Genomic DNA, 23,548 nt, shown 5'->3' with positions numbered 1-23,548 from the left:
AAGATTGATTTGAGATTTGGCTTCCATCAGTTGAGGATTAAGGTATCTGATGGCTCTAAGACAACTTTTCAGACTCGGTACATGCATTATGAGTTTCTAGTGATGTCCTTTGGGTTGACAAATGCCCAATAGCATTAATGGATTTGATGAACCGAGTGTTCAAGCCTTATTTAGACTCCTTTGTGATTATGTTTTTTGATGATATCTTGATATACTCTCGCAGTCGAAAGGAGCATGAGCAGCATCTTAGGATTGTGCTTCAGACTCTGAGAGACAACCATTTATATGCCAAGTTTTCAAAGTGCGAGTTTTGGTTGGATTCAGTCGCTTTCTTGGGGCACGTTGAATCAGCAGAGGGCATTTAGGTAGATCCTAAGAATATTGAGGTAGTTTAGAACTGGCCTAGACCCACTTCAGCCACGGAGATCAGAAGTTTCTTGGGTTTGGCGGGCTATTTACAAGTCGATTTGTGGAGGGGTTTTCATCTATAGTAGCCCCATTAACCAGGTTGACCCAGAAGGGTGCCCCGTTCAGATGGTCAGATGAGTGTGAGGCAGGATTTCAGAGGCTCAAGACTACTTTGACTACACTGCTAGTGTTGGTGTTGCCCACAGGTTCAGGATCTTACACGGTATATTGTGATGCGTCACGTGTTAGGTTTGGTGCGGTATTGATGCAGGAGGGGAGGGTGATTGCATATGCGTTGCGGTAGTTGAAGGTTCATGAGAAGAATTACCCTGTCCGTGACTTTGAGTTGGCAGCCATTGTTCATGCACTGAAGATTTGGAGGCACTATCTTTATGGCGTGTCGTGTGAGGTATTCATTGATCATCAGAGCCTTCAGTATTTGTTCAAGCAAAAAGATCTCAATTTTAGGCAGAGGAGGTGGTAGGAGCTATTGAAAGACTATGATATCACTATCTTGTATCATCCTGGGAAGGCCAATGTAGTGGCCGATGCATTGAGTAGAAAGGTAGCGAGTATGGGCAGCCTTACGTTCATTCCAGTCGGTGAGAGACCGCTTGCATAAGATGTTCAGACTTTGGCCAACCAGTTTGTGGGGTTGGATATTTCTGAGCCTAGTCGTGTTCTAGCTTGCACAGTCGCTCGGTCTTCTTTATTTGAGCGCATCAGAGATCGGAAATATGACGACCCTCATTTGTTGGTCCTTAGGGACACAATGTGGCACGGTGGTCCCAAGCAGGTTACTGTTGGTGATTACGGGGTCTTGAGGATGCAGGGTCGTATTTGTGTGCCTAATGTGGATAGACTTCGTAAGTTGATTCTTGAGGAGGCCCACAGTTCCCGGTATTCTATACATCCGGGGACCGCAAAGATATATCAGGACTTGCGGCAACATTATTGGTGGATGGGGATGAATAAGGATATAGTTGCTTATGTAGCTCGGTGCCTAAATTGTCAGCAAGTGAAGTATGAGCATCAGAGACCCGATGGCTTGCTTCAGAAGATAGAGATTCCTAAGTGGAAGTGGGAGCGTATCACTATGGATTTCATTGTTGGACTCCCACAGACTCGAAGGAAGTTCGATGCCGTATGGGTCATTGTGGACAGGCTGACTAAGTCATCGCATTTCATTCCTGTGGTAGTTACCTATTCTTTGGAGCGGTTGGTAGCGATTTATATCCGCGAGATCGTTCGTCTTTACGGTGTGACCGTGTCTATTATTTTTGACCGAGGTATGCAGTTCACTTCGCACTTCTAGAGGGCAGTACAACGTGAGTTGGGTACACAGGTTGAGTTGAGCATAGCGTTTCATCATCAGACGGACGGCCAGTTCGAGCGCACTATTCAGATATTGGAGAATATGTTCTACGCATTTGTTATAGATTTCGTAGGATCGTAGGATCAAATCTTGCCCCTTGCAGAGTTCGCCTACAACAACTACCAGTCGAGCATTCAGATGGCTCCCTATGAGGCATTATACAGTAGGCGGTGTCGGTCGCCAGTTGTGTGGTTCGAGCCGGGAGAGGCTCAGTTGTTGGGCACAGATCTAGTACAGTATGCCTTGGATAAGGTCAAGATTATTCAGGATCGACTTCGCATAGCTTAGTCCAGGAAGAAGAGTTATGTCGACTGTAGAGTTTGTGATATTGCATTCATGGTCGGGGAGAGAGTATTGCTCCGGGTATCACCCATGAAGGGTGTCATAAGGTTCAAAAAGAAGGGCAAGTTGAGCCCTAGGTATATCAAACCTTTTGAGATTCTCGAGAGAGTGGGAGAGGTGGCTTACAAACTTGCGTTGCCTCAGGGGCTATCAACAGTTCATCCTGTGTTCCTTGTGTCCATACTCTGGAAGTATCATGACGATCCGTCCTATGTGTTAAATTTCAGTTATGTCATGTTGGACAAGGATTCGACTTACGAGGAGGAGCAGGTGGCCATTCTATCCCGGCTAATTTGTCAGTTGAAGTCAAAGAGTTATCCTTCAGTTTGAGTGCAGTGGACAGGTCAGCCCGTCGAGACAACTACCTGGGAGTCCGAGTCGTACATGCGGAGTAGATATCCCCATATTTTTACCAGTTCAGGTACTTTTCTATGTCCGTTAGAGGACAAACGATTATTTTAGAGGTGGAGAATGTGATGACCCGATAGGTCATCTCATATTTTGAAACCTAATTCTGTGATCCGAAGCCTTAAAAATCATATTTTAGCCTTCCTCGATTTGTGTACGCAGTCCGGTCATCTTTTCGGAAAGCTTTTATGTTAAAAAACTAAGAAAATTAAGCATTTTGCCTAAAAACTTTATTTGAGTTGACTTCGGTTAATATTTCAAGTAATCAGACCTGAATTTGTGTTTTGACAGTCCCGATGGGTCCGTACTGTGATTTGGGACTTGGGCGTATGCCCGAAATCGAATTCGGAAGTCCCTAGCCTGAGATATCGGACTTTGTCAAAATTTGAAAGTTAAAGGCTTAATAAATTTAACATGTTTGACCAAAGTTTGACTTTTTGGATAACGGGTATGTATTTTAGTTCCGGAACCCAGTATAGGTCCAATACCAGATTTATGACTTGTCTGTAAAATTTGGTGAGAAATAGAGTTGGTTTGACGTGATTCGGATATCCGATTGTGAAAATAGAAGTTTCAAAGTTTTCTTAAAAATTTTATTTGATTTGGTATTCAATTCGTAGTTTTAGGTGTTATTTTGGTGTTTCGATCAAGCGAGCAAGTTCGTATGATATTTTAGGACTTGTGTGCATAGTTGGTTTAGAGCCCCGAGAGCTCGGGTGAATTTCGGATATGGTACAGAGTGATTTAGACTTAGAACATTTGCTGGTATGTGCAATTTCTGAGAACTGGCCTATGAGTTCGCATTTGCGAACATTCCCATTTTCCGTTCAGGTTCGCATTAGCGAGCCATTTCTTCGCATTTGCGAAGTGTGCCTCGGTCAGTCTAGGTTCGCATTTGCAATCATGAAGTCGCATTTGCGGATGGCCAGTGTCCGCATTTGCGAACAAAGTTTCGCATTTGCGATGGGAGCTGGGGACGGAGATTCTTCGCATTTGCGAAAACATGGGTCGCATTTGCAATCCTCATGTTCCGCATTTGCGAACATTTTGTTCGCATTTGCGAAGGCAACAGAGATGTGGGAGTTTCGCATTTGCGAAGCTTTTCTCGCATTTGTTCAAGTTTGCATATTAACCAAGTTAACTCTTAATACTGTACTACAACTGATTTTGCTCTATTTTGTAATTTCTTTCATCACCAATGATCTTTTCGAGAACACAAATTTATGATCCCTAAGATTTAAGCCAACTTGAAAAATAATTTTAGATTTATAATTTTGGAAAAGAATCGAATTGCATTCTTTTGCTAATTTAATAACTTCAATACTTAAGTATTTATTTTCAATATTAAAAAGAAATAATTTATTTTTATTGATTCAAATTCTTAATATTATCTCTTATTGAATTGTAAATATTTTATTGTAATCAAATATTTTTAATAAGATTATTTTATTTTAAAATGATCAAAGAATCACAGTTTTGCACTTTGTATTTACTGAAGCATTAGTGTTATTGACTTTTGCCAATCATTTTTTTCTATTTTATATTAATAAAGATATTTCATAGTTATTTATTCCAATTGTTAAGCGTAATTACATACATACATACACACACACACACACACACACACACACACACACACACACATATATATATATATATATATATATATATATATAAAAGAAATATTTTTGTTAAGGAAAATAACACGTAAAAAATAGTTTGGTAAACTTTTATTAATTATTTTGCTCATGTTATCGGCATGGGTAACGTTGCACTCTGAATAAAATATATAGCACATTGTTATTATTTGATTAATGTAGTTATTTCTCCTATTTCTTGTTTATGGAATCGTTTGGTTCAATCCTATATTTTAGTAGAAGTAAATTGAAGATGAAAAGGAAACTTTATTAAACGTAATATCTTAATAAGTTTTAGGTCCTAGATATTAGGATTTTGACTTAATTCAAATAAGAAAAAGTTTAATAGCTAATTTTTTTAATTTATTTCAAATCCTATATATTAGGTGAATATTTAAATGGCAATTTGGTCTAATGTGAAATCTATTTTTAAAGGGTAAAAAAACGAACAACATTTCGCTAAGTACCTTCGTACTTTTAGTATAGTATTAGTCTCTCTGAACGTGCGTTGCACGTTAATATCATATCATTCTTATATGTTTGTATTGTAAAATATTAAATTTTTATCATATCCAGACTTAAGAATTTTTGTTTGATTTATAAAGGTATTTGAACACACATTAATTGCAAATTAATGTTGATTTTATAATTTTATCTATTATTTCAACGTTACTTTTAAATAGAAATTTTTGAAGCAAAGCGTTTTGTTTGATTATCTCATATGAAGTAATGTTCACTTACAAAAGTTTAGCTTAATTGAAGTGAAATTTATGTCAAACAAAATTTCAAACTTCTTTCCAACTTCAACTTTAACTTCAAATATTGATTTTTTTAAACTTAAACCAAATATTATCTAAAAAAATAGAACCCTTAAAATTACGCATAAATTGTTAATAAATTAAATTTTCAAAATTTATGTGCCAAAGAATGACTAAAAACTTTTTTTTGGAAAGACTAAAATGTTATCAATTCAAAATCAAAATTGTTCGCACTCTCCCTTCAAAGTGGAGTAAATAATTTTATGACTCTTCAAGAAACCTTTAAAGTTATTTATTAAGGCAATAAAAGTATCTTACTTCAGAAAATAAATATAGATAAAATATTTCTTCCCGAAGCTGCAATGCCTCTTCCGAATTAAAATAGTAGTGATTAGTGGATAATATTACCAATATGCTATTATTAAACAACATCCACATTTCTACCACCACTTGCGTATTGTGAAAATATTAAAAAATATCTAAAAGTGAAATTGTGCAAAGCATTTTTATTGGAATGTGAAGGAATGTAGCAGCACTTTTGCCAATGATAGTAATTTCCTTAGACTGTGCAAATAGTGTAACGGAAATTTGATACTCAGAATATAATGCCTATTAAAGAAACTAAATTTGTATTCCTTAGTAATTTCTTCTAACATAAGAACTCAAGAAAAAAAAATTAGAATTGAAATATAAGATTTAAGAATGACGAATAAATATATTCTTCAACGTTAATGAAGAATCACATAATGTGTTTTAAGAAGAAGTATTTTTCTCATATCTTTTATTTACTTCAAATGAAAGCCTCTAACAGCATGGTTAAACAAATGTGAATATAATTTTTAAAGTAAATACAATTATAACATAAAAGTGTTGATTGCTAGCTTTGGATGCTAAAAACCAGTAGTACCTTTTAATTTACATATTAATGTCCGCATGATATCAGTTGTGCCAATACTACAGATACCTATAGACAGGGGCGGACCTACGTTGTGGGTTGAGGGGTCACGGGACTCCGTTAGTCTCGGCAAAAATATTGTATATATATGTTATATATATATATATATATCTATCCATATATATGTGACCCAATAAATATTTGAGTTGTGCCCCTAAACAGAGAAAGGCTGATGGAGGAGTGGTTGTGTTGGGCAATTAAATTTGCTCAATGCCTGGATGACGAGGGTTCGAAACCCTACTTCGGCCTTTTCTCCTTTTTGTTTTAGTTCGGCCTTTTCTCCTTTTTGTTTTAGTTCTTGGAATATAACAGTTTTTATACTTAATAGTTAATACTCTGCAAATTGCTTTATTTTTAACTTTTATCTTCTTTTTGAATTCAACTATAGCTTAGTACTAATATACATAATAGTCAACTTAATTAGTTTTATTCTTTTTCAAATCTCTACCTTAAAATTAAAAGCCTCATATTGTAACATATCGCTCCACAAATAGAAAAATTAGAATTCTTCTATAACTGCCTTCTTCCACAATCACTTTGTCTCTGACTCGGCAATGGCAACTGAGAGTTTGAAACCCTTGTTCAGTTATTTGACTATTAACATACCCATAATCTTGATTTCTTTACTAAATTTTGATAATTTAAAGTTTGGACGCCCTTTTGATCATTGGCCTCTTTTTCATTTATTAAAATACTAATCATACTTAATCAAACACCTTCCCTTCCCATAGCATCCATTTTACGAAGAAATCTCTCTTTGTTCGGTGCTTTCTTTTTCTTTAGAACTTCTTTTTGTTTATATTTGAATGATAAGTCATCATAATATTAAGTTTTTAAAGAGTTGCACACTAAATTTTATCGCTAGTAATTAACATACTGTGGTGCACCCGTCTTGCTCTAATCCTGAGTCCGCCTCTGCCTATAGAAGAGAGTTGTAAGTTGCATAAAGTTTAATAGTAGAGCAAATACATGCCTATCCGCAAATGAAAGAAAAAGGATACGCATAAGGAAATCCACCTCATAATTTATTCAGCTATTCGTTTTCATTTTAGATTGTTTCCATGACGTGTGGTTGAACAAATGTGAAGGAACACATTAGAAAACTCTATTTTATTTATCTGAAGGAAGACACCCCTTCGAATCAAGGCATCGATTAATTTTTTTCTTTTTTTGATAAATAGTCCTTTCCTCTCGGATAAATAATTATTAATGAATAAACACAACTATTTAGAAAAGACACAATATAAATCAATATCATTTTGGTATTTATTTATTTATGTCTAATATAAATATATATTATTAAAAGGTTATTTTAGTAATTTAACTTTTTAGTTTTGGGCTTCCACTTTTAATATAGCATAGATATAGATATAAATATATATATATACATACACACATATTATACTGTGTATAGTATATTTTTAATAATATGTTTTTCAAGTTCAATGCTTGTATACTATATATTAATATATAGTATAAATAATATGTATTTAATTCACTATAAAAACTTGGGGGAAGTAAATACATTTTGCTGATGGAAAGATAAAGAAGAAGCAAACTTGAGGAAACATATATAATGTATATATTTTTAAATGTATATTATAAAATGTATATATTATTAAAATATATAATAACACAATATACAATATATATAATATAAAATAATACATTGCCAATTAAACTTGGGGAAATCAAACACTTTCCGCTACAAAATTCCCAAGCCTTTAGTGTTTGGATGGTTTATGGGTGTTATAAGGGAGAAAAAATGAAAACCTTATATAATTTAAAATTGAAAGGGCATGTTTCTTTTGAGAGTGAATATGCTTTGATTGTATTAATAATTAATACATGGATGGTTGAGACATTATAGGAGTTTAAAAAATTAGATAATGTGTAACTGACTACTTAACAAATTGTTTGTACCATTATCCCACGTTCATGAGAGAAATTTTAGGAGTTTATGAACCTAGTAATCTAATTAAAAAGTTAAAAAATTGTAATAAATTGTATTTGTGAAATATTTTAAAAGTGATTGTAACTTTTATAAATAAGTGTTAAAGAAGTTGTATTACGTGTAAATTGCCCATTGGGGGGCCATTGGGGTGGATATTTTGGGTTGATAATCAAAAGTTGGGCTATTAAAATTTTCTGACGGCCATACAGTGTAGATTTCTTGATATAAAACTTAACGGCCCGGGCCAGCTCGTTAATGGCACGGATCGGCCGGGGCTATTTCCTGGAACAATCCGACCCGGCCCTGGCCACCTTTTGGAAATGAAGATTTCTCAAATCTTATAAGAAAATTGCTCTGAGAGCGCAAACCTGTCAAAAGAGAAAGTTAAGAAGGAAAAGGAAAACTTATTATTCTATCGGTAAAAGTAAAAACCCTGGGTCGGAGTGTCTATACTTCTTCCGTCTCCCTTCTCTTTTTTTTGTGTTCTCCTCTTTCCAGTGGCGGCCGCTGGTTTAATTTGCTCTCCTCTATCTATATATATAATCTCTCAGCTGTGGGGAGAATTGCAGCGTAGCGTCGGCGAGCAATGGAGCTGAAGCTAGCATTCCCTGCGGATACTCCGCCCTTGGCTGTTATTGCGGCGGCTAAGATTGCCGGAGTTCCACTCTCTACTGATCCAACTCTTTCTCCTGGTTCTCCTCCTATTATCCTTCTCCCTAATGGGTAATTTCTCAATTTCTCCGATATTTAGCCTTACTTTTCGCAATAATTGACTTGCAAACCTATAGATGTTTGTTTTCTTTTTCCTGCACATTTTTTGATTGCCATTATTTTGTAAATCTTTTTTATGAGTCATGGACTAGGCAAGAATTAGATCATAAAATAATAAAAATGACGTATCTTTTTTGATCCAGATAGGGTAAATTAACCTTGATTGTAGGTTTCAATGGTATTATCGGAACGTAATTATGCATTTAGCAATTATGCATTTAGCAGCAGCTTTGCTAGATCAGTCAGTTGTCTGTACAGAGAATTATTTTCTTCCTTTTTGAGAATGGTGATTCCACATAAACTTCAGCTGAAGTGAAATATTAGAACATTGTTATGGTTGGATCGTGTTTTGGACTGTCTTTTAGGTAAGATAAATGGTCAGAGACGGAAATGGTGCAAATTAGTTGTTGTGATGAAGGTCTCTTGGTGGCTTGTGTTATTTGAACCTATTGTCCAGAGCCAAATAATCCATTGACCACTTTCTCAGGATGAAATTGTATTGGATGGTTCAGTTTATTTCTATGTTTCTGCTGGTGTTCTACTGGCATGGTTTTACATGCAATATCCAAGATCTTCAAGTTCAATTATTCACGTGCTACCATTTAGTTACATTATGCAAAAAGTTATATCAGGTTCCATGTCCACCACCAGGCTTCTACTTCCTTGTTGGTGCATGTGACACCCTCCATTAAATATTAATACGTTGGGACGTTGGGTTGACAAACGTTAAAGAACTGCATTTCTGTAAATTGATCCGTCAATCATGTTATTAGATGAATCTCAATAGTCAATAGTGATATAGCCCCTGATGTAATTTACATATTGATTCCATGTTGTTTAGAATAACCAATTGACCATCTTTAAAAATTGAATTTATGTATCTATTTCCTGTTGCTCTTGGGTGTGTCGTTCTGTGTTTTTGTAATGTGCTCTTCCCCCCCCCCCCCCCCCAACCAAAAAAAAAAGTATGTCACTTTTTTGCTATGCTAGAGATTTTTGTAGTAATACCAAACGCAAGAAAATGATCTTAAGCTGTTTTCAAAGTCATCGAGCTTTCCTTCATCCAACTTTCCTACTGTATCTTAACTCAGCTTATTCTCAGATTGAAGCTGCAGGGAACTTCTGTGCTTCTGAGGTACATTAGTCGGGTTGCAAACATTCCTAATATGTACCAGCGGGACGCCTTTGAGTCTAGTCAGGTGGCCTTTTAAACTCTGTCGTTCAAAGCATTGACTTAGAGCTATTTGTTGTTCTCCAAAAGTTCAAATGAGACTTTGGAAAACAATCAAAAGAGCTATTTGCCATTTTCAGAGTTACATGTGATTTTTATGCTTCTCTGTTTTCTGTTTTTCCTCTATCATTATTGCAGATAGATGAATGGCTAGACTATGCTCCTATTTTTGCTTCTGGCTCTCAATTTGAGGAAGCTTGTGGCTATGTTGATGGATATCTTCTGCAGCGCACATTTCTTGTTGGATATAGCCTCTCGATTGCGGATATTGCAGTTTGGTCTGGCCTTGCAGGTAAATGATTTTGACATAAATTTTTTTTAGTGCCTTTATGTTAAACTTGTTTAGTGTTTTTGAAGAAGTATTGGCGTTTTATTTGTGATGCTGCTGTTAGGCATGTCAACTAGCTTCCTGTGTTAGACTAGATTTTACTCGGATGGCAGAAAACTGCATGAATTGAACATAGATTGACTATCGAACTCTGCTGTGTTTTAGAAATGAGCACTATGGTCTGTTTTGATTCTTTAAAAGTACTAAAAAACTGTATAGATCTTAATTTGAGGAATTACATGGTTTCATGTTGCATTTTAAGCTTTTCTAGCCAAGTAAGATCTATGTATGACGAGCTTGTTGATGAGTATCATTACTGGTGTACTGAGATTTTTGGTTGCTTACGGAAAGGAGAATGTGCAATGGTTTGGGCAGGAAAAAATGTGTAGCTAGTAGTGGGTTTGAAAAGGATACACATAGAAATCTTTCATTTTTTCCTAAGCTAAGGGAAGTAAAGTTAGGTAGTTAACTTCTTGATCGTTCGAGTGTAATTGAATTCCTTCTGAACTAAGCTAGAGTTGCCCGAGCACCATTGTCGAAACTGTTGTTTCAATATTCCAAACAACAGTTTCGACAATGGTTCTCGGGTTGTTGTTTCAATATTCCCTTTTAGTCATATCTGCCTTTTCATCCTCATTCAATTCATGTTCAAAATTCATGTGATGTTTGATCTTCTGTCGAGTTCTATTTGGAAGGACTGATTGCTTAAATATTCAATTTGGAGGCAAGTTCTGTTTTTGAAAAGGTTCACAAAATTTCTCAGTGTATCACTTTAGGAGACTGCAGTGACTTTGGCCTTTATATTTTTCATTAGTTCCTTTCCACAAGATATATTTCCGTCTCCCATTTGTTGCACTAACCTATGGGCAACGTATCCTTGTTCGTAGCAATAGCCAATTTTTGATCAAATCTCTTTGTTATTTGTTAGGAAATAAAAGAACGACTCTTGCATTTAAGCTAATTATTAAAGCAGTTTTAAAGCAACTGATAGAAATTGAAATTGCAAACTAATCCCACTTGCTGTTGACTAATTGAGAACGAAAAATCAATTTTGAGGTCAAAGATATATTGACGTTGTATTGGATATTGAAATTGCCCCACAGTGTGGGATAATACTGGGTATGTTGTTGTATATTGGATATTGAAATTAATGATTTCAATTGTAAAACAGTGCTATAAGTGCTAAACTCCCATATGGTAGCTAATTCTTGTATTCTGGAAATTATGTGCTTCACTCTGTAAATAATGTTCCTTTTTTGCGCTTTCTGCTGTTAAAGCAGTGCTGGAGCTCTAATTCCAATTGAGCTGGAAATGTCAGTTAACATTGGGAATTTGTTGTCCGTGCTTGGTGATATGTTAGTGCAGGTGGATCTATTTTCAATTACATTAGGAAATTTGTTCTAGGAGTGAAGTAGAGTGTGAGATGCCTGAACTGCACCGAATGGTAACTTTTTAAAAAGGACACAAAGCTGATCAACACTTGGGACTTTTAACCTCTATGCTTCCATTTTTTTGGTTGAAAAAATTAGCCTTAATGCTTTTTGAAGCACATTTTGCTTTGTTTTTTGGGAAAAAATATTGTGTTTTGTTCCATTTTGGGGGCATCACAAGAGCTAGATCATAATTAAGGCCCTGTGAATACGTCATGAATTTCTTACAAGTGGTCTCAACGCTGAAAATCAATTGCTAAGGTTGCATTTTTGCCAAAATCTGTCTATCTTCCGCCTAGAAATCGACCCTTAGTTGGACTAATTTGATATGAATTTGTGCTTGTTTATAATTATTCAGTGCCATGCTCTATTTTGCTTTGTTGGTGCTTAAAACTTCCTTGTGCACAGGTGCTGGAAAGAGATGGGAAAGCCTAAGATCTTCTAAGAAGTACCAAAATCTGGCAAGGTGGTTCAACTCGATATTTGCTGAATATGATGGTGTTTTAAATGAAGTCACAGCAACATATATGGGAAAGAAAGGCTCGGGAAAGCCAACTGTATCTAAAGTGAAAGAGCAACATGGCTCAAATGCTAATCTGGCCAAAGTAAATTGTGATTCCACTGACAAGGAAAAATCAGGTAGCAGACCGACATTTGAGGTAGATCTTCCAGAGGCAGAGGCTGGAAAAGTGCGTTTGAGGTTTGCACCAGAACCTAGTGGTTATCTCCATATTGGTCACTCAAAAGCAGCATTACTGAACCAGTATTTTGCTGAAAGATATAAAGGGGAGGTTATTATTCGTTTCGATGACACGAATCCTGATAAGGAAAGCAATGAATTTGTGGATAATCTACTGAAAGATATTGAAACTCTAGGAATTAAGTATAGGACTGTGACATACACATCTGATTACTTTCCAAAATTGATGGAGATGGCTGGGAAATTGATTCGTGAGGGTAAAGCCTATGTGGATGATACACCAAGGGAGCAAATGCAAAAAGAAAGAATGGATGGAATAGAATCAAGGTGTAGGAACAACGGTGTGGAGGAGAATTTGAAATTATGGAAGGAGATGATTGCTGGCTCAGAGAGGGGAACAATGTGTTGTGTTAGAGGGAAATTGGATATGCAGGATCCTAACAAGTCAGTTAGGGACCCAGTATATTACCGCTGCAATCAGACTCCTCACCACAGGATTGGTGCTAAATATAAAGTATACCCTACTTATGATTTTGCATGCCCATTTGTAGATGCTGTTGAGGGTATTACACATGCACTTCGATCTAGTGAGTATCATGACAGGAATGATCAGTACTATAGGATTCAAACTGATATGGGTTTCAGAAAAGTTCATATTTATGAATTTAGTCGGCTGAATTTGGTCTATACACTTCTTAGTAAGCGCAAGCTGCTGTGGTTTGTGCAAAATGGACTGGTTGATGGGTGGGATGATCCTCGATTTCCGACTGTACAAGGGATAGTGCGCAGAGGGCTGAAGATTGAGGCGCTGATACAGTTCATTCTTGAACAAGTAAGATAGCAACGATGTTGCTTTATTGTTAATTTGAAGTACAATGAATATTGTCAACACAAATTCATGTTTTCTAAATCACTCAGAATATCAATGTGTATTTAGGAAGGCGTCCTTTTGGAACAATCGTTTATTTCATAATCTAATTAAGCAGTATTTTCTGTCATAAGTCTGAAATAAGAGATGGTTCTTCATTTCTTTGTTGTTTTTGTTTTTCATATTCGAACCCCCCCTTCTTTTGGGTGAAGGAGGGGGCAAAAACTTATTTTCCTTTATTGCGTACAGGACTTGCATTTGTAGTCTGAAGCAAGTTCTTGACTAATCTGAGATTCTGAATTAGGAAGCATTCTTTAATATGTTTGATATTGTATCTTGACGCGTAAAGAATGTTCTTCATAAAATCTTTAGGGAGCATCAAAGAATCTCAATCTAATGGAGTGGGACAAGCTGTGGGCCATTAACAAGAAGATCATTGATCCTGTATGTCCTAGGCATACTGCAGTTATTGAAGAAAGACGAGTCCTATTGACTTTGAGTAACGGGCCAGATGAGCCTTTTGTACGTATTGTACCCAAGCATAAAAAATATGCAGGTGCTGGGGAAAAGGCAACAACTTACTCCAAGAGAATCTGGATAGACTATGATGATGCTATATCAATCTCTGTCAACGAGGAAGTAACATTGATGGATTGGGGTAACACAATAGTGAAAGAGATACAGAAGGATCAAGAGGGTAATGTTACTCATCTGTCTGGGATTCTGCACCTTGAAGGGTCAGTTAAAACAACAAAATTGAAGCTCACTTGGCTGCCAGAGAGTGATGAGCTTGTTAAACTCTCTTTGGTCGATTTTGACTATTTAATTACAAAAAAGAAGGTATGACTTTTTTCACTTCAATAGGTTTTATATTCAGATGGGTTTTCAAAGTCCAGCCTATCCTTTTACTAAACTATCTATAGTCTTTTCCTCCACATTTCCAATTAAATTTTTTTGGAGTTTTAATGTAGTCAAATTGTTGGAACCTGTGAATGTTTTATGGTATACCATATTGCTGAATTATGTGAAGTAAAACTGTAAAATAATATTGTTTCCTGGTAACAGTAAGAAGGGGCTATTACTCTTTTTTATGGGTAAGAAGGGGCTATTACCTCTTGAATAATAAGATTGATACAAAGAAATTGAAGTGTGCTTTTTTCACTTTTGGATTGAGTTCTGGGAAGTATTGGTAATAGGGATGATTGAGTTCTCTTTCACAATTGACTTCGAACTTGGGAATGATGAGTATCCAATTAGTGTATAGCTAGCTCTGTCAAGCATGTAAAATATCGTAAAGACTATTGTTCACATACTATTACTGCAAAGCATGAAATTCTAGCCTATCCTTCTAGTAAACTAACTGTAGTCTTTCTTTCCAGCACATGGTCAGATAATTTTTTTTTAATGTAGTTGGTTTCTTAGAACTTTTAAATGTTTAAGATATACTATATTGGTCAACAATGTCAACCATTTTAGGAGATTGTAAAATGATACAATTTCCTATATAATGGTAAGGAAGAGCTATTGCTTTTGATTCAATAATAGCATTGATCTTGATATAAGTACATATTATATGGTCTGGATGGAGCTTTAGGAAATATTGGTGATACGAATTCTTTGGGTTGTCTATATGAAAAGTATTACTGTAGAACTTATGAACGATGAGTATATTATTACTGTTGGTATGTCAATCATTTACACAATGGTAGAAATGATATTTTTTGCATACATTGGTAAAGAGCACCCTCCTCAATAATAAGATTGATTTAGATATGAACTTTGTTATATGCTGCGTTCAAATTTCGGGGAAGTATTGATGATAGGGATGGTATGGAAAACAAAAAAGTAATAAAAGTACAGAGAGTACTATGAGCTCTCCCTGCTTGTTTATAATCCATTACAGCGCAATTGAACGAACTAGCCTTTTGGCCCATTAACAATGTACATTTAAAGTTATAGAATACCTTGATTTTCTGTTTTGGACTGTTTATTTGCTTTCCACCTGAACTTGAGAGGACTTAGTAGCGATCATGTATTGAATTGTTAATTTTTGTCTTGCAGCTCGAGGAAGATGAGAATTTTGTTGATGTAGTTAATCCTTGCACAAGAAAGGAGACTCCGGCACTTGGTGATTCCAACATGAGAAACCTGAAGCGTGGAGATGTATTGCAGCTAGAGAGGAAGGGCTACTTCAGATGTGATGTTCCTTTCATAAGACCAACAAAATCCATTGTTCTTTTTGCCATCCCAGATGGTAAACAACAACCAGTGTTGCGGTTTGCAGTCTCAGAGGGCAAAACAAAATGAAGAGTCATTTTAATTCATTACTGCTGGAATAATGGGATGTGACTGAAATCCTTCTAATGCAAGTTAATTAGATTACCAATCCTTAATTGTCTTGTTTTAGAAGTCTTTATTAGCTATCATAGTTTTTTGTTGTGTCGCGGACATAGTTGTGGCATTCTTTTGTCTGCAGATGTGAAACATGTGATATATACATACCTCTTTGGTCTAGTTTTTCATTTGGATAAAAACTAAGGTTATCTATTTTCAGTTTTTACCTGATCGAGTTCTGTTCTCTTTAATTATGTCGTGCCTTCGCTAAAACTATTATAGATGTTTTCATGCTTCCAGACAGAGGAATCGCATGGTTTTATGTGATTGTCTCGTTTTTGAAACCAAATTTGCATAGGAAGGACTACATTTTCTGTATTATATCACCGGGGCATGAGGATAGTAGATTTTGGGAACTATGTTGTCCACTTCGTTCATCAAGTACATTTTCTATTCTCAAGATTTTGGTTTATTTAGTGAAGATTCTAGGTTATGCACCATTTTAGAGCCTTGAAACTATTTAAATATATTGAAGAGTGTAAATTACTCTGGAGTACATTATGAAATTAAAGCACCAGGGTTTATGTTCTAAACATGGTGCTTTATTTTCGTAACGTATTTTTGCTATTCAGAATAAGTTCACAGCAATATTGGGAATCACCTCACACTAGGACCTTAACCATCTTTTAACGTTTTCTTTCTTGTACGCTCACTGTAATTTTCGCTATCCAAAGGCCCAATACATTCTATAATTGCCTTAAAAAATCTTTTAAAATGATTTTGTCCAAATCAGAACCTTTCAGATCTGAGTTGTCCAGAAACTTACTCTAACCAAACAATGAACTTTTGCGCATGTTTTCTAGATTAGTTAGGCGTTCAAAGGCTTTTCATTTTACTAAAAAAATGTAAGTTTAGACAACATTATCTGAGTCGTTAAGTAATTATTAAGCAAACCTTATTCGCTTGAAACACAGAGCCAAATGAGGTAGCTCCACCAAGAATTCTGAACAATATAATTCACCTAATCCTCCTTTTTATGTGGAAACTATACCACTTTTTACCCTGTCATCATCCATATCATAACATACTTGAAAATCTGATTTGAAAAACCATAGTTGTTACATTCGTTCTTCACTCCCATCCCATTATCCTATTTTCATCTGATGATATAATCATTCCTTTTCTGAACATATTTGTCAAATCTAAGTTGCTTTAGACAAAAGTGACTTCAGAACTGGCAATTTATTTATTTAGTTTAATACACTAATTACTTGGTCGCGTAAAGAAATTAGACACGTATGCCATTCATTATTCTTTTCGAAACCCCTTTTGAGGATACGGATTACCTAATTTATATTTGAAGATTATTAAGCTCGATCAGTTACTTGACATCGTTTTCTGCAAATTTCTGTAAGGTACGTACTTTGTCGACACATTTTTGGAAGGACCAAGAAAAGAGTTCCTCTAAAGACAAAAAAGAACTAAAGAATTTCTCTTCCGGAGATATGATTTTTAATTCAATTACACATGTTATTTTAGTTACATGATTCTTTATGCAGAAGATAAGTAAAATCTAAAAAAAGAGATGTGTAAATAATACATAAAAGATCTTTGATATGTTCATTTTCTCATAATCAAATCGTTAGATGAGCGTAGGAGCTAATTTCCTCTTCACCTTTTAGTAAAAGGAAAAAACGCGTACAAAGATAACATTATTGTTGACCAATAGGGAAATTTGGTTTATAGTCAATTACAAATATTATTATAGTTATATGATTCTTTTCACATAAGATAAGTAAAAAATATCAAAAGAAATGTAAATAAAACACAAAAGACTTTTAATATGATCACTATATTCAAATCGTTAGATGAACATAGGAGAAAAACACATAAAGAAATAACATTATTGTTGACGAATAGAGAAACAAAGTTCTCACAAGGTAAATACAACATTATTGGAGATAAATTTGAGAAGGATAACAAACAAATGAAAGTATCAATCCTACCCACAAATCATTATCAATTAACAACCTCACCAAAGAAAATAATTGTCACGAGCAATTAATGAAAAGTCTTATTTTTTAGGTGCAAGCCTTGACTTAATTTTCTCCACTTGTTTAGTACCAATTTGGAATGCTTTAGTCAAGACATGATCAGGAACAGTAGGTGTGGATGCAAACAACGTTGTAGCAATGGACTGAGTCCCCGGCAACTGGCTGTTGAAGGCGGCGACAACCGCTGCCGGAACTTTGCCATTGTTTTGCTGGAAATGAACAAGTCCTTTAGGGAAAACAAACACTTCACCTTTAACAATATGCTTCGAAATCAAAACATTAGATGTTGTAATAAAACCAACATCTAATTCACCCTCTGTAACAAAGATCATTTCTGTAGCACGAGGATGAGTATGAGGTGGATTAATGCCACCAGGAGCATAGTCAATACGAGAAAGTGAGACACCAAGTGTGTTAAGACCAGGGACTTTCATAACATTGGCACCTGTGACTACGGAGCCGTATGTGTTGTTTGTTGCTCCTGGCTTGGCTATGGCCATTGATGAAAAGTCTACTTCTGAAAAGTTTTTCTTGCAAAGGAATCCGTTTATGGTGAAACCTATTTCATGTACAGAAATAGAAAATTTAAATAAGCACCATGCATGTTTTACTTGAATCATAAAGAAATCATTATGTGTGACTTTTCCTAGCCCACAGGGAAATAGTCTGCGCACACACTACCCTTCCCAGACCCCACTTGTTGTTGTTGTTATTTAATGTGTCACTGTTTTTAATCCAACTAGACATTAAACCACCTGAAAAAGCTACCTCTTTTCCTAACTGAGACGAAGATAAATTGTATAGACAAAATTTGGTCCAAAATATTTATCACTTAAGAAAATCAATTTATTAGCCAATTTTCTTTTGATTTTTTTTTTTACTCTTGCGGAAAGGTACTCCCAACATTAATTACTCATTTAAGAAAGAGATAAGAAAATACTATTTAATGATTAATGGTAGTGCTAAATATTTTTCTTAAGTTTGAAAAAACAAACAAATAAAAAGGACAGCATGCAGGAACTATGTTTGGTGGCCATTGTCACCAGTTGCTCAATGCTCATTCAGTTTTCTATTTTTTGCCAGCTAATCAATAGTACTGCCTAGTTAGATTTCTATTCAAGAAAGACTCCTGTATCTTATGTATGGCACAAGTAGCCATTTAATATGGTCGATTTTCTACTGTTGGCCAGCTAATATAGTTGGATCTTGATTCAACACGCCTAAATAATACTCCATAAATTAAGCAAGAAGAAAGAGCATAACTTGGACAAGGAGAAAAGTCAACATCCAGTACAAATGATAACTAAGACAAAGAAAACCAAAAAAATAAGAACGAGCCAAAGAGAACCGAAACCCCCAAATTGAAGCACAAGACACTGATCAAGAATCTACTTTTCTCATTCTCAAAGAAACTAAAATAAATAAAAGAAAAAGAAGCAAAAGTCTGCTAATTAAAGGGAAAATTGAACTTACTGGAAGTAAGATCAGCAACACAAACATCTTGAAGCATGTCTGGATCTCCAGCAGAAGCTTTGTCTAAGTTAATGGCTAATATAGCCATAGCCATAGCCATAATCACAAGATGTTTTCCAAATGCAGACATGGTGGAAGAAGAAAGTTCTTTTTTTAATAGTATAAGCCAAAAGAAAGCAATCAAAGAGGAAAAAAGAGGCACAGAAATAGAGAGGAAGTGGTAGAAATAGAATAGAGGAGCTGCTTTGGACAATGGAGAGAGAAAATTGGATGGCTAAATTTATAAGGGGGAAGACGAAACAAAATTGGAGGACTTTGAAGTCACGTGAGGAAAGCGTGCGGGTTTTAATGTAAACGCACGAAACATGCTCTTTTTTCTCTTCGACCCAAAGCAAAGGCATGAATTGAGGGCCCATATGTGGAGCCCATAATAGCTTCAATTTTGGGCTTACGTGTACCTTGACTTCGTGCCGATGACGAGACCTGACTAATTTATAGTCATTTAATTTCTGATGAGTAACTATCCATAAGTTCATGATTTAAAGTGACAAAAATTAGCTTAGTAACTTCTGTGTAATAGTAAGTTAGTAACTCATACATTGAATGACTTCTATAAAAAATAAAATACTGTAAGTTCTAAGACCATTTAAGAAATTAATTAGCTCTCCAATGTAACTTTGAGGAGCCGTGCCCTTTTTTTACGGGGAAACAAATAGATCACATTAATCGCTTCAACGTGACAAAGTTTTTGCATATATAACTTATTATCCAAAAATTAGGAGGAATTCAACAAGGCTGGTTGACCTCAATCAACCCTACGCGGCGTTGCATATGTCATGGATGACTTAGGATATAAAAATCACATTAAAGGAAATTTGCAACCATATCCTATATTTGTGTTACCTTTTAACCTGTACCCTATTTTTAAAAGTTATTGATTTGGTACCCGGTTGACAAAACATCCGTAATAATATGACCATCATACCCCTGACAAAACATATAAAAGATGCATCACGAATAAATCACTTTACGGTTCTCCTCCATCACTCCGTCCCTCCTCAGATCTTCTCTCGCATCTGCCATAATTACGAAACCAAAAAGTTGAACCAGATTCAAATTTCAAATTCAAAATTACAAAATACATTGTAAGTATTGCAAATCATCTTCAGAATTCAAATTAGTTTTTGAAACTGATTAATCTTCATGAATTCATCATACTTTTTAAGTTTTAATTCAATCAACCCATATATTTTAATCACACTTGCATGAAGTTATAGAATAAATTTGTTTATGGATACTGTTAAATGCAGGACATATAGTCATTCAACAGTTTTGTCATGAGGACAAACATGCTGAAGTTTTTGGTTTGTTTGCTAGAACATGATACTAAACAAGCTGAGTTTTTACATAATTTGCTAAACCTTCACACCAAAACGCTGAAGTCTTTGTCTTGCAGTATAAACAAGCTGAAGTTTTTTAGTTCATTTGCTAACACTTCAGCACTAAAATATGTTGAAGTTTTGTCCTCGATTCAATAGTTTTGTCATGAGTTTTTTCCGAAATTTCAGCAGAAGATGCTGAAGTTGTTTAGTTCATTTGTAAAAACTTTAGGACAAACCTGCTGAAGTTTTTCTCCCGCACTATATAATTTTCTAGTGAATTTAACTAGCTGAGTTTTTACATAATTTGCTAAACCTTCACACCAAAACGCTGAAGTCATTGTCTTGTAGTATAAACAAGCTGAATTTTTTAGTTCATTTGCTAATACTTCAGCACTAAAATATGCGGAAGTTTTGTCCTGGATTCAATAGTTTTGTCATGAGCTTTTTCTGAAACTTCAGCAGAAGATGCTGGAGTTGTTTAGTTCATTTATAAAAATTTCAGGACAAACCTGCTGAAATTTTCCTCCTGCACTATGTAATTTTCTCCTGCATGCTGAAGTTAAATTTAATTCATGCTTAAGTTTTGTCCTGCATTAAACAACTTTTTCATGAGCTTTGTTTTTCGAAAACTTCAGTATAAACAAGCTGAAGTATTCTAGTACATTTGCTAAAATTTCAGCTTAAACGTGCTTAAATTTTTCTCCTGCAGTGTGTAATTTTTTAATAAATCTTTTATGAACTTCACACTTAAATTCTTTTGTTCAGTTTCCTAATACTTGACACTAAACATGCTTCTGCAGGATGAGTTCGATTTACCTTGTTATTACTTTCAATAGGAGGTGGACTTTTGATTTCAAATACTTGGATCATGATACAAAACTTGTTCTGCTTAATAAACAAGTATCATTCAATATTTTCCAAAAGAAAATTAGCGAAGTTACAGATATTGATTCAATCAAATATTCACTAAAGATATGGTTTGATATCAAACTAAATACAAGCAGAGGGAGGCTTGTAACTTCAGATAAAGAACTCAGAACCTGTATACATTTGCTAACAACTGATTCAGCCTACAAGAATTGCCATTTTATCATCGAAAAAATACAACTCATTTCCGACAGTATAGCTGCTTCAGAATCTGCAACATTCAAACCATCTCTTGGATATACAATAGATTCAGAATAATTTGCTGATTATCAACATGAACTAGAACATCCAATAATGGAAGTAGATAACCAAGATGAAGAAGGACAGCTAATAATGTAAATAGACAACCAACACACGATCCAACAAATTTTTTTTTACCTTCTGCAATGACAAGCAACAACGAAGATGAAGAAAACAAGGAATCATACCGATAACATCAGATACAATTGAAGAAATTGCTGAAACTTCTACTGCTTCTAAGAAATCAAGAAAAAGAGTGAGGAGAAAGTTGAAAGAATCTCCACCATGTAAAATACTTAGGCACGATGCATTGCATGAGGAAGTAAGAGTAGGATTAATTTTTGACAACAAGAAGAACATGACTAAATTTTTTGCAGCTTGGAGATAAACCAAAAAGTTGAATTCACTGATGTTAGATCATGTTTAAAGAGATACGAGCTGAAATGTATCGTGAGGAAATGTGGTTGGAATGTACGTGCTACCAGAATAAAAAATTCCTCACTTTTCAAGGTGATAAAATATCATAACAACCATGAATGCTCGGTTGATGCAAGAAAATCAGATCAGACGCATGCTACATCAAATTTTATAAGTGAATAAATTTTAGAACATGTTCGAGATAAAAAGATTGAGGTTACACCAACCTTTATAGAAAGTGAAATGAAAAAGAAATTTGGAATTGACATTGGATATCACAAGGTATGGCGTGCTATTCAAAAAGCTATTGCTTCCATAAGGGGAACACCGGAAGAGAACTACCAGATTCTTCCTTCATACCTACACATGATGGTGCATAAAAATTCAGGGACGTACACTAGCATAAAAAGAGATGAGCAAAATCGGTAAGCAAAACAATACTAACCATCAGCCTGAAGTTTCAAATGTTCCTATTTGAAAAACTTCACAACTTATGATTTATTTTTTTTTTTTTTTTTTGTGTTTCACTGTACATATTTGCTTACATGTTCTTTGCTCCTGCGGCATCAATAGTTGGTTGGTGCTATTGTAGCCCGTGATTACAGTAGATGCAACATTTTTAAAGTTAAAATATCGTGGCGTTCTATTTGTTGCTGTATTAAAGGATGCAAACAATCAAATCTTTCCTCTATATTTTGGTGTAGCAGATTCAGAAAACAATGATGCATACATTTGGTTCTTCGGGGAAATAAGAAAAGCAATTCAAGTCCATCGTAAGCTGGTTTTCTTATAAGATAGAAATCAATCGATCGCAAATGGGATTAGAAAAGTTTATCCTGAAGCTCACCATGGTATCTGCCTCTATCACTTTGAGAATAATTTAAAGCAAAGACATGCAAAAGCCACTGTAATAAATCTTTTTCAAAGCACTGCAAGGTCATACAAACGTGAAGATTTTAATCAGTTAATGTTCCAAATCAAAAGTGTTTACAAGAAAACATACAATTACATAATGGAAGAGCCGCCAGACAGATGGGCTCGATCGTGGTTCCCACGTCGACGTTATGATATGCTGACAACCAACATGATAGAATCAATGAATTCCGTGTTACTAAAAGCGAGAGAGATGCCTATTTTAAGAATGTTAGATTTCATCCAAGAAAAGTTGGGAGAGTAGTTTTACGAACGAAGAAAAAAAGCACATGAAACTTTTCACAAAGTATCAATATGGGCAGAAGAAGAGATGAACAAGAAGATGGACTTGGCTTGCAAAATGTTTGTGAGTATATTTATTAACTTTAGTATTTACTTCAACGTGTTTTCTCTGAAGTAATTAACTAATGCATAATCACTTTAGCTTTTTATATCTGCTGCAGTGATTTACTGGTTACATATAAAAAAACTTCATTCTTTTTTTTTTGAAGCAATAATACACTAATATAGTTTTTTTACTTTTTTATTCCTTCTTAGGTGTTCAACCTTGATTCAATGTTGTTTAGAATAAATAGTGAAGGAATGGAATTCATTGTGGACTTAAAGAAGAGAACTTGTGACTG

The 23,548-nt window shown here is 34.9% G+C and overlaps 2 protein-coding genes across 2 annotated transcripts; one reads left to right on the top strand and one right to left on the bottom strand.

Annotated features, from left to right (window-relative positions):
• The first annotated feature begins 8,192 nt into the window (after positions 1-8,192).
• LOC107770544 (glutamate--tRNA ligase, cytoplasmic-like) lies at positions 8,193-15,725 on the top strand. Its single transcript, XM_016589866.2, has 6 exons — positions 8,193-8,560; positions 9,711-9,807; positions 9,978-10,131; positions 12,006-13,129; positions 13,538-14,005; positions 15,227-15,725. The coding sequence occupies exons 1-6, from the start codon at positions 8,424-8,426 to the stop codon at positions 15,470-15,472; spliced, it is 2,226 nt and encodes a 741-aa protein (XP_016445352.2). The 5' UTR covers positions 8,193-8,423; the 3' UTR covers positions 15,473-15,725.
• Positions 15,726-17,334: 1,609 nt separating this feature from the next.
• On the bottom strand, positions 17,335-19,288 carry LOC107770542 (nectarin-1-like). The gene is made up of 2 exons (XM_016589865.2): positions 19,027-19,288; positions 17,335-18,112 (listed from the first exon to the last, which is right to left on the bottom strand). Exons 1-2 carry the CDS (start codon positions 19,154-19,156, stop codon positions 17,574-17,576), a joined length of 669 nt encoding a protein of 222 aa, XP_016445351.1. The 5' UTR covers positions 19,157-19,288; the 3' UTR covers positions 17,335-17,573.
• Positions 19,289-23,548: the final 4,260 nt, after the last annotated feature.

Source organism: Nicotiana tabacum, chromosome 19, assembly GCF_000715075.1.
Source record: "Nicotiana tabacum cultivar K326 chromosome 19, ASM71507v2, whole genome shotgun sequence".
Taxonomy (NCBI): domain Eukaryota; kingdom Viridiplantae; phylum Streptophyta; class Magnoliopsida; order Solanales; family Solanaceae; genus Nicotiana; species Nicotiana tabacum.
Note: the sequence above shows the minus strand (reverse complement) of the source record. Positions and strands in the feature narration are given on the sequence as shown.

Coding starts and splice junctions, on each gene's coding strand:
- LOC107770544 (XM_016589866.2), top strand. CDS start 8,424: ATGGAGCTGAAGCTAGCATTCCCTGCGGATACTCCGCCCTTGGCTGTT. Junction 8,561..9,710: donor ATTATCCTTCTCCCTAATGG/GTAATTTCTCAA, acceptor GCTTATTCTCAG/ATTGAAGCTGCAGGGAACTT. Junction 14,006..15,226: donor ATTTAATTACAAAAAAGAAG/GTATGACTTTTT, acceptor TTTGTCTTGCAG/CTCGAGGAAGATGAGAATTT.
- LOC107770542 (XM_016589865.2), bottom strand. CDS start 19,156: ATGTCTGCATTTGGAAAACATCTTGTGATTATGGCTATGGCTATGGCT. Junction 18,113..19,026: donor TGTTGCTGATCTTACTTCCA/GTAAGTTCAATT, acceptor TACATGAAATAG/GTTTCACCATAAACGGATTC.